The sequence below is a fragment of the Brienomyrus brachyistius genome, chromosome 1, assembly GCF_023856365.1.
Source record: "Brienomyrus brachyistius isolate T26 chromosome 1, BBRACH_0.4, whole genome shotgun sequence".
Taxonomy (NCBI): Eukaryota; Metazoa; Chordata; class Actinopteri; order Osteoglossiformes; family Mormyridae; genus Brienomyrus; species Brienomyrus brachyistius.
The window spans coordinates 36,484,695-36,502,974 of record NC_064533.1 but is presented as its reverse complement, the minus strand read 5'-3'; the positions used below and the strand labels follow the sequence as shown (position 1 = coordinate 36,502,974).

General features: G+C 44.4%; 1 protein-coding gene across 1 annotated transcript in view; it reads left to right on the top strand.

Moving 5' to 3' along the window:
- Positions 1 to 18,280, top strand: part of LOC125743161 (bone morphogenetic protein receptor type-2-like) — a 41,509-nt gene that overhangs the window by 9,370 nt on the left and 13,859 nt on the right. The window contains exons 2-6 of the mRNA XM_049015883.1: positions 14,728 to 14,907; positions 15,005 to 15,391; positions 15,485 to 15,658; positions 17,267 to 17,449; positions 17,528 to 17,707. Of these exons, the coding sequence (XP_048871840.1) occupies positions 14,728 to 14,907; positions 15,005 to 15,391; positions 15,485 to 15,658; positions 17,267 to 17,449; positions 17,528 to 17,707 (1,104 nt within the window). The remainder of the gene's footprint in view (positions 1 to 14,727; positions 14,908 to 15,004; positions 15,392 to 15,484; positions 15,659 to 17,266; positions 17,450 to 17,527; positions 17,708 to 18,280) is intronic.

Below are 18,280 nucleotides of genomic sequence, written 5' to 3'. Positions count from 1 at the left end.
CCACACAGGCCTGGTGGCAGCGATGGGGGCGGGGGAGGAGGAGCAAGCTCGCTCTTGCCTGACACGCCAGCCTGTCTGGGTGCTGCGCTGCAACTTGACCTCTTCGTGATTTAAAAAAAAGGAAAGCACCTCAACTGGATTAAGAAGTGGCTGTTTTTTTTTTTCTCCCTTCCAGAGCTGCCTCTTACTGATTGGATGAGGTCTGTGGTGGAGGGTCTGGCCCCACCCAGAGCGGCCAGAGTCTGTCTGAGGATTTATTCAGTTGTTAATTTGGCTGCATGTAAAAACGAGAAATTTCTGCCAAACTAAACTTGTTTTCAGAATTAATAATCTGTCTTGGCACGAATGCACAGTCGGTAGTTGACAGCATTTAGGGATCATTTTGCCATTGTTGAGCTGTTAATTTTGCCGCAGTAAAGCGTAAACTGAGAATTAGAATTAGTAGGGAACTGCACTAAATTTAAAATTTAAATTTCAGGGCTGGTATGGTGGCTTAGTGGTTAGTGCTGCTGTACCCTCATACCTCCAGGGCTGCAGTACTGAATCCTTCCTCTGGCTCAGTATGTTTCCCCTGGGAACTCTAGGCTGTTCTTGCAGTCCAAGAACATGCAGTTAGTTGAATTGGTGACACTAAATAGTCCTTAGTCTGCACTTCCTGGGTGCAGGTTCACAGGGATCCTCCCAAATAACTGCTTAAGGAACATGGATGAAACATCCGAATACTCTGGAAACTGGAACAGTCATGCTTAAATCTCCACTAATGATTAAAATCAGTAAAAAATTCAGTTCTCCTGCTTATTACACGTGGGCTTTGATTAAGGAGCTGAACAGAAATGTCTTATTGAAATGTCTTATAATGAATGACAAGCTCTCCACTATAAGCGTGATGCAGTTTCCATTAGATGCATAGGAAATCATCAGGTCCTGTCTGAGTAGATTTACATCATTCATAAGTATCCTTTTAGATGGAGAATATCTTTTTATAATGTGCTTGGCTTGTAGCACATGCCATATTTGTAATTTCTCAGTTTACCTTGATTTGGCACAAAGTTGCCACAAAAACGTGATTGGTTGGCTGCATTTGGAAATACGCTGATGAATGATTTATTGGCTCCGAATGAGAGGATGGTAAATAAGGTAGCATTCTCCATGTTCCCCTGTTTTGCTGCTGCGGCTATTAGCACACGTTCGGGTTGGCTACGCACCGGAGCAGTTCCAGCAGGGGCTTTCCTGCCAGCTGACACGGCGCTGATTTTCTAAGAACGCCGTTCCTTCTACGATTGCAGGGCGATGGGATTAGAAGCGGATGAATGCGGTGGTGTTTTGGTATCCGCATAGAGAGGCGGGGGCCAGTCTGTAATTCCACAACAATACTAAATAGTGTTAAGGAATTTGCTTGTAGGTACATGAAGCCTTTTCTCATGCCTGCCTGCGAGCCTCCTCGCAGACGCCAGTGGGCTCGAGCTGGGGTAGCGCTGGCGATGGAGCCCTTTCCCTGCCAGGCACGGCCGTTAGCGTCCTGCCAGCCCTCGGCACATTTGGCATCTGTAATCTGTAAAACTCCAAGCCTCACGCCTGTAAACAAGTCTGGGCTCAAGGGCTCCAGCAGCACTTGCTTAGATGGTGCCTTTGCAGACAGGGGCTGCAGCTCTCCCACCGCCATCAATAGTTTATATCCACTTATATAGCGATCTGTTCCCGTCAACATCTCAATATACACTCGCCGGCCCCTACGTAGCACCCTGTTGTTTCCAGAACCATTTTATGAATTGCTGAAGCCTTTCTATGTACCACTGTGCTGCACTGTGTTGTTATTTCTGTCCCTTTGGCCTTCCTGTTAGCATCCTTCTACATCTTAAGCATTGTTGGTTTTTTTTTCTCTATTACACTACTACTCTCTCTAAACTCTAGACTCCCTCTATATGTTGAAATCACAGGAAAATGGTTGTGTCTAAGATTCTGGCACCAACAAAAATACCACGTCTAAAATCTTAGCTGTTCTCATGCTTAACCGCAAAGTAACTGAATCTTTTGACCCTGTCTGCATGCTGTGTGTATATTTAGTTTCAGCCATATAATTCGCTTTATGTACGAGTAGGCTGTTCACCAGCAGGACTACCTAGCAACTAACTACAGCATACCCTTCCTGTTTTATTTACTGCAGTCTCTGTGGGTATGTGCTCCTCCCTCACGTCATAATTTAGCTTTTTTTTACATTATAAAAGCAGTAGTTCTTTCTTTGTGTATTCGGGAAACATTTGAACGACATACACTAGTGTAAAAGATCCAGGGGCATTTGAACCCCCCTAAAGTTGAGACTTGGATTTGTCCAAAGGCATGTTTATTGTTCCGTTGATGATGCCCTCCAGATCGGGAAAGGCCATTTATTTCCCCCACCCAGTGCACAATCATGGTCATGTGATCCCAGATTAGGTGTCCAGGGTGCAAACTTCTGCAATATCTTTTTTTTAATGTTCTGTTCTATTTCAGTTGTATTTACCAAAAGTTTAAAGTGTTGCTTCTCCCAAATTTGATCAGGACTTTCAGTTTAAATTTCAGCAACTCCTTTGGAGTTAAACGTATCTCTCTTTTTGAGTAAGAAATGGCAATTTTCATTGTTCTGACTCGTACGATAATGCATGTTTATTTTTGCCTGTGTGTGGGAAGTGGCTCTTTATTCTTAGATGGTCCTTAAAATACTCACTGTTTTTTTTGTAGCACTTTACCAACAATAGGCTCTATAGAAGCAACATCAACATAAATCTGTTTGTTGAAATGGGCCGTTTTTAATGAATAATTGCTGAAAACAGCTTACTGCTCACATTCTCCATACTAACCATTTTGCCAGGGGAATCTGATGCTGTACTAGAAAGAACCAACCTGTGCGTAAGACTCAAAAGCGAGCACATTTTTACCCTGGATATAAATGTAATTTAATTGAACGTTCATGAGCAAGTCCTCTGTGGATACGCATTCTGTCAGCCATTTTGCAAATTACATATTATTTATGGGTGCTGCGTTAATGCCACATGGGGTTACTGTTTACTGCTTTTGGGAAGTGTGTATAAGTGATGTTGCTTTCAGCTCAAATATGCAGATGTAAGTGCTGTCATACATGCTGACTTCCTTTAGCTTGTTATGGGAAGAAAAGAAATTCAAAGGCTCAGCTGTGTAACTGGTGGCTTTTCTTTGCAGGAATTTCATTCTATGTGCAGAATGCACACTTAAATATATCAGTGTGTCCCCAGTTCTACACGCACTGCTAATGTGCATCTTGTACTCTTTATGTCAGCATATATGATGCATATATAACATGTATAACAGCTTGTTAAATTTGGAAGGGCGTATGTGTGTTTAAAAATGCCCGATTAGTCATTTTGATACTGTTCATGTTGCATGTAACTTTCCTTCCTGCAGGGGCGTGTATGCCATACAGTCTCCCTGCCCACTCTCCTGCTCTGGGCTGCCCTCTCATCATATACACACAACCTCTTATTTAATTTATTTGGCAAAGTAACACACCGAGTGTCCCTTTGGATAAAGGTCCTAATGGTGAAGTGCCTCAGGGAGCCTCGGGATTTGAACTGGTCACCTTCTGATCACGCACATAGGGTTCTGATCTGCTGAGGCACTCGCCCTTCCCTGTGCTTCCTCGTGCTTCAACCGAGTCGGTGCTGTCTGGCTAAGAAGTTTGACGTTTTCATCTGTAGCTTTCACTCTGTAGTTGCAGAAGATCTCTTCAGTCAAACAAGTAACCCCCGTCCCCGTCCATTTATATAAATATGTATATTTGGGATGCATGACGCCAACAGCTTTACATGGGCTTCTCCCAATGGGTACTGAACCCTTATCAAAATCAGAGGAAGTGCCAGGAAGGTGGCGTGAGGGAGCCATGCAACTCGTATGTGGGAACCGAGAGAGCGAAAAGCCAGGAGTGAGTGAGTGAGAGAGAGGGAGAGAGAGTGACAGAGAGAGGGAAAGTGAGCGGGAGAGGGAGAGGGGATGGAGCTAAAGAATTCCTTTATGAGGTGGAACGTAAGTGCTTTGCAGAACCTAATCCCTTTAAGGAAGTGTCACTGTACTGCCTCTTACCTTTGTCCAACAGGAGAACATGAAAGGCTGCTTTGGTAGGCGTGCTGAAGAAAAGGAACGTCTTGGAATGTATAATGCATGAGTTTGCAGAATAAAGCCGCATCTGCGGTGCTGAGAGGGTGGCAGCCCATGCCTGTCCATGGGGCCGCAGTGATGTGTGGCCACTTCGCATTCAGGCTCAGGTTACAAAGCGCTGGAATGAGGCTCTTTTTCATTTCTCAGTTTATCCGGCACCACTCCATTGCCATGGCGCCACCTCGCCGTGTCCTGGAAAAGATCTCCACTGCTCTGTTTGCCCAAGAGGGGGTATTTGCCTCTGGCATGGCTCATTAATCATGCAGAGAGGGCCAAAGTGCGAAGGGGGGGGGGGGGTAGCCATAAGATGTGAGATGATCACATGACTGCGAGTGGGGAGTTTGTCACATAATCATACATCCTTATTCATTCATACACTATATGTAAAATCTCTTGCTGAATTGGGATCGATAACTCCTGCATAATAGAATATCTCTGAGACCTCAATGGGAGTGTTTGTAAGTGTCCTTCTGTAATCCAGTCCACATATCAGCAGGTACAGTACACAGAGGAGGGCTGACAAAGGACTCCTGTCCGGGCTTTTCAGACGCGATAAAGAGACTTTCTTTAGAGCTTGGTGGTTTTTTTGTCAGGTCCAGGGACAGTCCTCTGAGTTATTTGGCGGAACTGATCAGCAGCCTGCACCCCCTGGCCACCCCCGTGTGCCGGTGCGGTTCTGCTCAGGTCCTGTCTTTTATGGTTCTGCTCTGAATGCCTGACTCCCCACTCCGCCACTCCTCACCACCTCTCTTGTTCAGATGGCAAGGCCAATGGGGCCCCATAGGAAGCCCAGGCTGATGTCATCGCTCCAGAGTGACAGGAGAGCCCAATTCGGGAGCGAGGATCAGCGCGGGACCAGTTTGCAAAGGGCAGCTCCCCCAAATTAGGAGTCCTTTGAAGTTTGATGAAGGGGGATTCTTTCTTTCCTGTACCCTACTTGTTTTCTCATCTCTATAATGCGGAGACTCCCTTAGGCAGACCTAAGGCTCCTCATACCCCCTTCTCTCTCTCTGTCTCTCCCCCCCCCCCCCCTCTATGCTGTTTCATGGCAAGAATGGAGACCAGGATTATGTGCGTGTCTGAAGTGGGATTTTCCTCTGCAGAGGCGTAGGGACTCAATGGAGAATAAGTGGCTTCTGAGATGATCCACCAGGCTGAGCTGTGACTCATTCTCACAAGACAGAATTTGGGCCGTTTCAGTCACATGCATGTGTCAATCTCAGCTGTGCAATCTTAAACGTGCGTTTTGAGTAAGGGAGATGTGAGGGGCTTTGAGGCAAGGGGCACTACTGGAGCAAGACTCATCCCACAGGCTGCCATGCATGAAATGGGTGTGGGTTACATGTCATCTTCTCAGCCGGGGCTTCGGCTCGGCTCTGTGCTGGAGCCAGCGCAGGTAGTGTGAGCAGCACCTGTTGCTCTATGCTTGCTGAGTCACAGAGCGCAGTTTTGGCCGACGCCAGGTTTACGAACCCATAGGATTGGTGCACAACATGATGCTGCTCTTCCATTAGAGCTACAGCTGGGAATTGTGGGAGGTGAGGACCAGTTTGGTCTTGTCATGGATGTTTGGCAATGTGTCGGGATGTGGGAAGGTTTTATGAAAACAAAACAAAGGGTCCAGCCTTTTTATTCCTAGCAGACGTAAATGATTTCACATTGACTTCCAGCTGTTCAGATAACACTTTTATCTAAAGCATTATACAGGTTTACCCACTTATACATGTTTGCAGAAGCACTTAAATACCTTAGCTCACCTGGGTATTGGCACTCTCCCTGTGGTGTAGTATAGCATCAAGGTGGTGCATTACATAACGCAATTCCTCAATCAGGAAAGCTAAAATATAGTTATGCTAACACACCTTATGTAACAGGATGAGTCATTGTAACAGTAATTCACAGAAAATGTAAATGATTTAATGTTAAAATCACATGACCTGGAGGTCGGTGATGTGATGTCAATTTGTAATTGTATTTATTATAAGTGTCTGAGTTAAAGCAAGAGTTGTCATACAGTACAACATTCAATTTTATTTATCAAACGCTTTTGTCCAGCGCAATGTACAAATGAGGTACATAGCACATTAGAAACTTGCAATGAATGCCCTGTTATTGAAATGCTTAACTCATTAAAATTATGCCTGTGTGTTCGGAGGGTGCAACCACACTACAACAAAAATAGGCTGATGTGAAACAAAGCAGTTTCAGCCTGAGTAACATCTCAACACTAAGTAATTTCCTTGTCAGTTATCTTTATCTGGGGATCTCAACATGGCAAGAGCGTGGCTTTGGTTTGGTCAACTGGGAAGTGTCCCTGCCAGTTAGTCATATTACGGCGATGCCTGCGGTTCACAAACACAATCCGTTCCAGGAAAGTGGTCGTGAACCAAATTTGTACGCGAACCAAAGCAATTTTTCCCATAAGAAAGCATTGAAATTCAATTAATTCGTTCACAAGTCTACTAAATAATCATTTTAAAAAATAAATTTTCCGTATTTTATAGTAAAAACTTTAAAGAAAAACACAGTACAGTGTGGCGACAGGCAGACAGAGGCATTGTGGGAGCAGAGAGACCTAAGACTTAAGACTTGCTTGCCGGGGGAAATCACGCTGTTTATTAACAGTCCCTAACACTTGTATTATTGTTGCTGTTAATGTTAATGGATACATTTCCCTATTGTCACGCGTGTGTCTGCCCATGACTTGTGTGTACCCGGTCTGATCCTCGCGTGTATTTAGCGTATGTAAATCTTCCACCGTGTGTGCATCGTGCAGTCCAGCGTCTGACAACTTTGTTTCTCCTGTCTGTGTATTTGGGTTCAGTGTTCGTTGTTTGCCTGTTGTGGTCCTTCTATTTACAATTGCACGTGGCACATGCTGGGAGATGAGCCCCGCTGGTACTACACTAGTATAAAAAAAGGAATCTGGTCGAGGAATCTGTTCATCAACCAAATTTTCCGACCGAATTTGACCGAATTGTTCATGAACCACAGTCACCAATGTAGTTTAGCATTTAGTTGCATAGGCGGTACGTTCACGTGCTACATCGCCATTTGTAAAGATAAATAAATTAAAAAATAATAATTTCTGGAAAAGCTACAGTGCTTTAAAAAGAGCTGTGCTACTGATAAGCTACTGAAAAAAGTATTTGTTAGTAGCGTCCCTAATTTTACCTGCCCAGTACTGGATAAGGCAGTAGATTGGTGGAAGCTTGTATCATCTGTTAAGCATTGAAGCATTTGGCTAAAATGGCTGACAGTTGAAAAGAATGACCACTGAACTTGAGCACACTACCGAGCAGAGGCTGCTGCGGGGAGCACCAATGAGAAGGGTTAACCCTGGGCGTGGACTTTTGTGCTTGTCTGGTCCTTTAAACGTGGGCCGTCTGGAAAGCGAGACCTCTCCCTAATGCCTCTCAAAGCTGCCCAATACCCTGCGGAAAGGGGACTCTCTCGGGCTTTGAAGTGCAGCCTCGCAAACCTCATGATCTGAATGAAAATGGAATATCCGATCTAAGATGGCCCAGTGCTCAGATTTTAATTTAACCAAGGGCTGCTGCAAAGTAATCAAGTGGGATTTTAGTTCATCCTAATTCTCCGGACCCCCCCCCCCCCCCCCAACAGGAGTCATAATTATAGTCAATTACTCTCTTCCTAGAAGGTTCTGTTTGTGAATCTTGATTAAGTTTGCCAGTCCTGTCACCATCACTCCTTCGTTTCTGTCCTGTAAAACTCCTCATATGCTGCGATTAATTGCACTGGCTCATCAAGTGAAACTTGCATTTCTACGCATTTCTTGTGTAGGGATTGTTCTGGGAAAAAAAACAGACCCCATTGCTCCTGGCTCACTTGGAGATAATGGCTGACTTTGTTTCCTGGTTTACAGGAAGTTTCTGTGAGGATTTTGGCTTAGTTCTGGTTCTTTGTTCTGATCCTAATATATACTGTGTAATTTGTTGCAGCAACTCCTGTTGCTGTATCACTTGATAATAGTAGGTTCGTAGTACTTAGTGCATTATGCAGATGTCATGTTACCTGTTGTGCTGTTTCTCCTGTCTGCCAAGTCTTCTTTAGTGAGCGTACAAGTATGTGACACAGAGTAGGATGGATGCCCTAGCATGCGGCTTGTTGCCTTGGAGATGTTATGAATGGCAGGTCACGTGAGCACCTCTTCAGAAACCTGCCAGAGCGCTCGGAATTAATGTGCACTCTATGCCGTGCTGAGCGTGAGAGTAATGAGCTGGATGTACACTGTCACTGCGGAAGCTCTCTGACATCTAAGCAGGCAGCAGTGTGCTTTGCGTAGGCCCTGCATTGAGAATTGGCAGTAGAAGGTTACAGGTGCCGTTCCAAGAGGGAGACATTATATTGCATCAAAATATATAGATAAAACTGTATTAAAATGTAAACAAGCAGTTGTTGAGTTGAATGTGTTAGAAACAGTTAGAACAGAAATATTATGTCTCTAACTTGGGTTAATATTTATATATTACTAACCTGTATTTTTCTGTGAAAAATCTGGCTTGTGGTAGTAATTAGGGCAGCAACACAAATGTCTGAATACACGATTTAATGTTTTGCTACAACGTGGTTGTTTTTCAAATTTAGTGCCGCATGTGTGCTTGTTTTAGGGGCCGTGTGCCAATTACAAATGTGAAGCGCCACTTAGCATGGCTTCATGAAGTATGTGCTTGTTTTGTTTGTGCTGTGTGGTCTTGTATTCTGTTTTTTTTTTTTTTTTTAAAGACATTGAGGCCCTGAAAAATTCCCTGAGTCATAGTATCCACCCATCTAGCTTCCTACTGCTTATGTAGCGCCGCTTCGCAGGTGTGTCTCAGCATGAGGAATGTAATCTTGTTCTCATTTAACTAGCGGATTCTGCTTCTCTCGCTCGTTTGCTGGCCAGCCTCCACCTCACGATCTTCTCAACCCCCTCTGACCATCAACGGGTCTCCGGTCTCGGGCACGCCGGTCACAGAACCAGTCAAACTGAGTCATTAGCAGCTCAACGAGCTCACCAACCGAGCTCAACCATGCTCTGCGTCAGCTACACCGCCAGCAGACCGCCATCACTTCTCTGCCGAATTCCCCACTTAGCCAGATTTTAGAGAGGATGGTGGGCAGGCGTGCCAAGCTTGGTTGCTACTTGTCTGTTTTTCCTCATCCTTTCTCCAACACGCTCTCTTTCGGCTGGTGTGGAAGAGCAGTTCCACACACTTAGAAATGCTTACTTGCCTTCTAAAATCGAGGTAATTCCTGGTAAAATTAATTCAAGAAAATGGCAGCTTTTAAGAGCCGCTCCTTAATTCCAGCTTTTCGGTGGGTGGAGCTGGGGGGCCGCCATGTACTCGGGCTGGCCCTGCAGCTGCTGCTCCCGTGAGGTGCTGTCTGTTTCTGCCTTTGTTCCATGTAAAAAAAACAAGTGCCTCACCTCTGCACATCTTCTGCCCACTTAGACGTTCACATGTGAGATTACGCAATGCTGACACCCAGCTGTCTGCATTTTACTGTCTATGGTGCATAATGTGACTCCCTCTGCACACTGGCAGCGCTGACTACGGTTATTGGCATAACTTACTTTCCTGCACAAAGGCAACACAACTCTGACAACTGTAATATTTGTAACTTGTGGACCAATGGGAATGTGATTAGACTGTATTTGTCATGTGATGCACTGGGTCCTACCACGGGACTTAGCAGCAGGGCCAAGTGAGTGGGTTGCTTTAAGTGACCTTAATTACAGTGAAGCCTTAGGGAGATTGGTTTAGATCCATCTACCAGGCACATGAACTCATGGGTTCTGGATAATGCTGCACGATATAACCGGTTCATACCGAAAACCGTTTTTTTTATTGTTATGTGAATGTTTCTTATGCCGCAGTACCGGTTTAAATAGCCGACACAACTTTCAGAAAGTGGCACAGCTGGACACTTTAAGGGGGGACCTTTTTCACTACTGCACCGCTAAAAATGTACCGCAAAACGTCAGAAACGGAAGATATAGCTGACGCTGGAGCTGAAAATAATGAGACACTAGGGTTGTGAAAAATCGATTCTCAGACACAATTTAATATCGATTAGTATCTGATGAGATACTCATTTTCACCATTATTGATACCAACAGCGCGGTCTTTGCCTCTTTCGCCACACTTCACGCAGCACCGCTATAGCACAGGCGCACGTACATGCACGCACACACTCGTGCAGCATTCGTGCTGCTTAACACACACATACCGAGTTGACCGAATATGGCATATGCTGCAGTTGAAGGCACTTCACAAGCTACTTTAGTTTAAAAAAAAAAAAAAAAACACAAGTGCCGTTTGTAAGAATTTTGCAGATAAGCATGGAAAGGCTAAGGATGTCGATAAGCCTCGATGCAAACAAGTGCTACAAAGTTCTGGCGACGAAATCAAGTAGCACGTCAAACTTGAAGCATCTTAAAGACCGTCATCTCGGTCTTTATGAGCAATTAAACACATTCAGAGAAGGCAAGTCTAAATTCAACATATTTTGTAATATATTCCACTCGTGTGGTGCATAAGTACAAAATCCGGTGCGTGTGGTGGGAGGCTGAAGGAGAAGTTTAACTGATGAGCAGCTGCTGTATGTATTAGTGCGGAATGTCAGCAAACTACATATGTACTGAGGTGATTTGCCCATTAAAACCTTTACAATAAAAAGTGACAGGCTCAATGGCTGATAACTATTGTTTTTTTTTTTTGTTTTTTTTAACGTGGGAACAATACAAAAACGTAAAATAAAAATGTGTCCTGTAAAATGTGGTAAATGCCAAGTCATACTTCAAAATATATAAAATATAAAATTAAAATAATGTATACCGTGAAACCGATATAACTTTGACAAATACCGTGATATAAATTTTTGGTCATACTGACCAGCTCTAGTTCTGAGGTTGAGGTCTTCCACCAAGTTGCAGTACAGAATATTGAATTGAAACCAAATGTCTGTGAATGATAGAATCAGAGTAACGTTGTGGTCTCTTGAACAAACACTCAAAAAAAAAAAAAATTATGTACAGTAACAGGTATGTGCAGTAACAGGCCCTGACTGTCTGTTTATTCTTCAGACAGATAGCGGCTGAGGGCTCGATGTTCCGTCTCCTCATTTTAAATGGTTTTAGAACAATCCGATACATGGTGAACCTGCTCGCATTTTAAGATGAGCAACCTGGGGCTCTGAATTATTAATTTCCCACCAGCATAAAGCAGTGCCCTGGCCCCCAACTTTCTTTTTTTACAATCATTAAAGTGCACCATTTTTATATCGAGACAAGTTTCCAATATGGGTGGCATGTATTACAGGTCTATATGAAAACAAAATCGATGAAAAGCGGGATTCTTTCCTGCAGCTCTTCTCAAGTACGTGACCTTGGGTAGGGATCAGGAATAGAAGCAGGTGAACACTTAGTCAGCACGTCTATGCTTCCACAATGCACTGTTTGGTTGCAGTACTCCTGTTCAACAGAAATGTTACCTGATTAGTATGTTCACATCTTGGAGAACCTATTATTTACATTATGTACATATGGTTTCGAGACTGGGGCACTCACTACTGCAGACACTTCTTTGTTTAGTGCAGAAATTCAAAAGGTGTTTGACAGATCTTTTTAAAACTTTGCTGACATTGTATTGCTGAAATGCTATAAGTTGGTCAAATTGAGACAAATCATACCAACATCAAATTAGCGCCACATAGTGGTAGCAAAGAAAAGGGTAGCTATAGTCACTCATCCCATTAGCACAATAACTCAAAAAGTATTTGTCAGGTCTTTTTTGAATGGCACAGCTTTATATAAGTGAAGGCCTGGAACTGACTTTATTTTGAGATAAATCTAACCAAAACTGGTACAGTGCTACTTAATGGCAGCAAGCACTTCACCTTTTGAATGTAATAACTCAATAACTAAGGGTGTGCAAAAATGTTTTTTTATTCATCATTTAAAAAAAAAATTGTCCAATTCAATATTGATCTGTAAAATTTATGGATCAATCTTTTAGGCTAATATGCATTATTCCGGTTTTCTAGGTTCATTTCCGCAATTATTATAATAATATAATATTATATAATTAATTATCATAGGGTTGTACCAGAAAGTATTGCAATGAAGATTTTGCTGCCACTTAAATGCCTGAGCTGTCAATTGAAATATTTTCCCTCTGCTGCTCAGGCAACAGAAGCATGACTGTACCTCACTTGCCCTGATGTCAGCATATGAATAACATTAGCTAGTAGCTACCTTAAACATGTTTAAAATGGCTGCAGCTAAATAGTCTGATGTTTCAATCAATAGAATTCCGACACCGGGATGGTAAAGTAAATTTAAGTAAGTTGTATTCATTTGTATTTGCATAATTAATTCTCGTGTCCATACATAGAGTCATTAGCAACCCAGACATCATGTTTACTGCTCTCCCAGGGTCATATGATGCAGTGTGGGCGCTGATCCCAGTACATGTCGCATACTTTTCATCTGCAATAATTTGCTACCAAATTTATGGCAACATAGATTAAAATTGTCTTATGGTCATTCATATGCCAAATAAGTGCCGGGTGCTAGCGACCTGAACAGGGTAAAGTGTCGGTATTTTCCCATGTGCTTTTTAAGTGCCGAGTTTGTAAACAGCGCTCTAACAAAAACATTTTGCCAATCATTTCATCTCCCTGAGGCAGAATTGTCGCTATCATAAGGTAAAAACATTACCTTATTGACCTCTTTTTTTTATTATTTATTTTTTTCCCTTATTGTCCCCATTCCCACTCTCTGCCCCTAAACTTTGAGGTGTGAATGGGGCATTATCTAGTGGTAGTTTTTGAAATGGACTTACAAACATCAATGTCAGCATATTCTCAGAGGTAGGTGGTTTGCTATACATGTAGGCATATTTTGCCTGGCAGCCATTATGAAACATTATGCAATATCATCCATCCATCCATTTTCCAAACCACTTATCCTTCTGGGTCGCAGGGCGTCCGGAGCCTATCCCAGAACAGGGGGCCAGCTCATCACAAGGCACACTCACACACCATTCACTCACACATGCACACCTATGGGCAATTTAGTAACTCCAATTAGCCTTAGCATGTCTTTGGACTGTGGGGGGGAAACCGGAGTACCCCGAGGAAACCCCACAACGACATGGGGAGAACATGCAAACTCCACACACATGTGACCCAGGCGGAGACTCAAACCCCGGTCTTAGACGTGTGAGGCAACAGTGATGACCACTGCACCACCAAGCCACCCCCTCAATATTACTTATTACTTAATATGACAAACCTATATAATCATTTAACGAAACATCACCTAGATGTGCTGGTTCCAACCCTTCTGGCAGAGCATGCAGGTGGACCTTATCGTCATTCAAAAAATTATAAAGTCTAATTTATGTTTATATCTTTTTACGTCTTCCTGAAACACGGCATATGAGTTTTAGACGTGCCTATTGCGCCAAAATTGAAGCAGCAGAGCTACGTGGCAGCAAAAGATGGAAAGGGCAATAGCAAGACACGTGTCCTGTCAACGCAGTACCTCTAAAAGTATCTGATGGATCATTGTCAAAATTCCCAGGAACTTAGCATAGGTGGTGATGTGGAGCTTTCATGTAATTTTTAGTCACAATGTTCCAAAATTACAGCAGTGTCAGTTAGCGGTGTCACACGATAAGGTGAACCTGCTTACACTGAGACAAGTAGCCATACATATGTATGGTGTTTTCCCATAGCACTTAGAGTTGTTTTCGTTCCATCAGCCTGCCTTCAGTCACATCATTAAACATGATGGCTTGAAGATATTTCCAGAGGAATGGAGAAACCAACCCCCAAAGATGGGAAAGCATGTGTTTGTAATCATAACAGAACAGGGTTGGGGCGTTGGTGGACGTAGACATGGAGGTGGACGATTCTGGCTTTGATGTAAGACATGTAATGCTCTTGGGTTCCCATTATTGATGCGCCTAGTCCTCATGGCTGGAGAGCAGAGTGCTGGTACGGAATGTGCTGAAGGGCCCCCGTGCCGGAGGGTGTCCACTAAACTTCTCAGAGCAACAGAAAATCCAGAGCTACATTGCACATCATGTGGCATTTCTCAGGCTGTCTGAATTCTCAGGTGAGAGATTTGATCTAGGCTGGAAGCAATATCAAAACAAGATGGTACAGCCAAAATATACACACATAGATTTATGGCACGATAACTATGTGAAGGGGAGATGTTTTCAGTCATGACATTTTAAGTATCTTTTATGGTCTGCCATAAAGTTTGAGTCTTCTGCCTTTTTTGGAACTTGGGGTAGTGAAAGGTTACTTACCATAGCCATGAATTTCAGCCTTGACATTGAGATCTTGGCATATTAAGTAGGTTTTGGGAACAGCTGTGGAGCCTTAATTTAGTTGCGGGGTGTATAATGACAGGACGTGGATCTCTGTATGTAGCATTTCTCTTTGGGCCTGATCGAGGACGACGCTCTGGTTGCTGGATGCGGGGGACTGTGTGTCCCTTGATGAGCACATGCTCAGTGCTTCTCTTCCCGCCTTCCTTAGCTGCGGAGGCCGAGGATCGAGTTTGTGCCTTCTACGACCACCTGCAGAAGCCAGGCGAGCAGCATGCGGTTAGCGAGGGCCCCTCCCGGGGGAATGCCACTGTCCACTGTGCCCGTGGCAGCCACTGCTACGGCATGTGGGAGAAGACCAGCAATGGGGAAGTCTCGCTGGTCAAGCAAGGTATAGCTGTCTGTGGTCACAATTCCTGCTCTGCAGGGCTCACACTTCCACCTGTGTGGGGCAGCACCTGAACTCCCTCCCCATCATCTCTTAACAGGCTGCTGGACTAACTTTGGTGACCAGCAGGACTGCCATGAGGACCGTTGTGTGATCTCAGCCACGCAGATCCAGAACGGCACTTACCGATTCTGCTGCTGCAGCTCTAGTATGTGCAACCTGAACTTCACGGAGGACTTCGCCCCATCTGCCCCAGATGGAGATGAGTGGGTGGAGGAAGGAGCAGGAGGAGTGACGAAGGGGGGCCCTCTTTCCCAGGCTGCTAAGAGGGATGAGCTGCAGTGTGTCTTCTACAACCAGCAGCCGAAGCCAGACGGGGTGGAGCGTGTCTCACGGGAGAACACCACAATCCACTGCCCGTATGGCAAAAGCTGCTATGGCCTGTGGCAGAAGGGCCAGCAGGGGGGTATCCAGCTGGTCAAGCAAGGTACCCCGTTTGCGATCACATGACCTGCCCAATAGGGTTCATCCTACAGCCTGTTAGCGAAAAGCGCCTCAGCTCCTTCCTGTCTTCCCCCAGGTTGCTGGACTCACATCAATAATCAGCAGCAGTGCCATGACGACCGTTGCTTGGTTACGGCAGCGTCTTCAAAGATGAACAGTAGCATGCTTTTTTGCTGCTGCAACACCAATATGTGCAACCTGAATTTTACAGACCTCTCCCAGCCTGCCGCTGTCAACACCCAGCTGATCCGTGAGTAAAAAAAAAATGAGACTGAAGGTCAGAGTCTTACAGTGATAAAATAATGGAATGATACTGTAATGGAGAGGTGGTATGGAGTAACTATTCTGATAATAAACATTAATACTACTGGAGTCATTTGTGCTGAATGCAGAGCTGAATCTAGAAGTACTTGTATTTGAAATATGCTATATGGAGTATAAGTATTCCAACACCAGCCATAACACCCACAGGAACTTTTTATGACATCTCATTATAAATCCATAGGCATCAATATGGAGCTGGTCCCCCCTTTGCATGTGTAACAGCTGTCACACTCTTGGGAAGGTTTTCCACAAATTTTTGGAGTGTGTCTATGGGAATTTTTGTCCATCATCCAGAAGATTATTTGTGGTGTCAGGCTCTGATGTTGGATAAGAAAGCCTGGCTCACAGTCTCCTTGCTAGTTCATCCTAAAGGTGTTCATTGGGGTTGAGGTCAGGGTTCTTCCACACCAAACTCACCCACCCGTATCTTTGTGTACGTTGCTTTGTGCACCGGGACACAGTCATGCTGGAAGACAAAAGGGCCCATTCCATGAAGCTCCCAGCCCACAGTTTTTGTGCTGGGGTTAATGCCAGAGGAAGCTTGGAACTCAGAGTGTTGCCGACTTTTACACACTATGTGTGTTAACACTTTGCCACCCTGCTCTGTCCCATTACGTGGTCTGCATGTTTGTGGCTGAATTGTTCCTAAATGCTTCCACTTTGCAATAATAACACTTACACTTGACCATGGAATGTATAGCAGGAAAGAAATATCACAAACTGATTTATTGCAAAGGTGCCACCCTATGACAGTACCACACTCGAACTCTCTGAGCTCTTCAGAACAACCTGTTCTTTCACAAATGTTTGTAAACCTGACTGCATGGGTAGGTGCTTGATTTTATACACCTGAATTCAATGATTAAGGGACATCTCCTAATACTTATGTCCATATAATTATATATAACCTGATCTGCTTCCTCATTACTAAATAAAGTTTAGTTACAATGAGGTTAATGGTTACTCAGATCGTGTTCGAAATAAGAATCACAATAGATATTAATGGTGGAAAGAATATTTGTTACACAGTTCCCCTGGATCCAAATCTCTGTGCTTAAATTATAATTAATACTTAGCAACACACAAGCTATTTTTGTAATAAAATATCACTCTGTGGGTTGCTGTTCATTAAACAACCAGTTTTGTTGCAAAATGGTGGTTGTTCTATTCAAGGACATCTATTGTTGTTTGATATTTGGCACTGATACCCCGATGAGCTTATGGGGTGGAGGATTGCCGATCAGGAGCTAAATACCCTGAAGTTGGCAGAGAATGTTAGAGGAGTCTTGGGTTACTGACTCAGCAACCTTCAGTGACTTTGTAGTTGTGCTAGAGGCTCCATTTACTGAAGGTGTTCTGGAAGCAGTGCATAATGTGCAAGAATTCCAAATACAGGATGTTTAATGATATTGACAACATATGGGCAAGTTTTATTATTATGAAATACATGCCAGATGCTTTTGATCTGAGTAATTCTATATGAATGGTTGGAAGCAGGGATGGATGGAATGACAGTGTCCCTGTCTGTGCGCAGCCTCTCCGAATGAGGAGCGTGAGTGTGCCTTCTACGACCACCAGCAGCAGCTGGACGAGCAGCACGTGGACGGCGTGGGCCGCGTCGCACAGGAGAACACCACGGTGCGCTGCGTCCAGGAGAGCCGCTGCTACGGCCTCTGGGAGAAAGCGCATGATGGAGGCATCCGGCTGGTCAAGCAAGGTCCGCTCACTTGTGGTCACATGACCTGCCCGGCAGCTGCGAGGGGGCGTGCTCTCACCTCTCGCCACCTCTCTTTAGGTTGCTGGGCTCACGTGAGTGACCAGCAGGATTGCCATGATGACCGCTGTGTGGTTACAGCAACGCCCCTGCCAATCCAGAACGGCACCTACCGCTTCTGCTGCTGCAGCTCCAATATGTGCAACCTCAACTTCACAGAGGACTTCCCTCTCTTTGGACCCACCAGCACCCAGCCTCTGTGTAAGTGATGGAGGGAATGATTGAAAAGAGAGATAGGGATGGGGTGACTGACGCAGATTGAATCGGGGAGATTGAGGACCTGATGGGGAGAATACTTGAGAGATTATACAGGAGTTGGTGATGAGGGTGGCTCACACTGAAGGCACCTCTGCAGGCACTTTGAAGGACATAGATACTTTTTATCTCCTGCCTACACCAGATCTTTAATTCCAAATTAATCTTATAAACAGTTCAATTGTAGCTGCAAATTTGTCTTTCTCCTTGTGGAATATAGAAGTTGAATTCCCCTTGCATCTTGTGTTCCTATAAATCCGATAGCTATTTTTCACTGTGTGTTACGAAGGGCCCACTTTAAAGCTGCCTCTTCCCTGCTAGCCTCATCAATGCTGCGCCTCTGCCTCTCTTCTGAATGCTGTCCTCCCCGAAGTTGTATGTATGTTGGGAAGTAAGGGCAAGATTGCTAATCCTCTTGGAGTGCAGGGATCCTCTGGAAGTGCTCCTTTTCTTTGAGATTCGCTCTCTCTGGTCTTGCTGAATTGCTGAAATGGACTCCCCTGTAGGGAATTCGAGGGC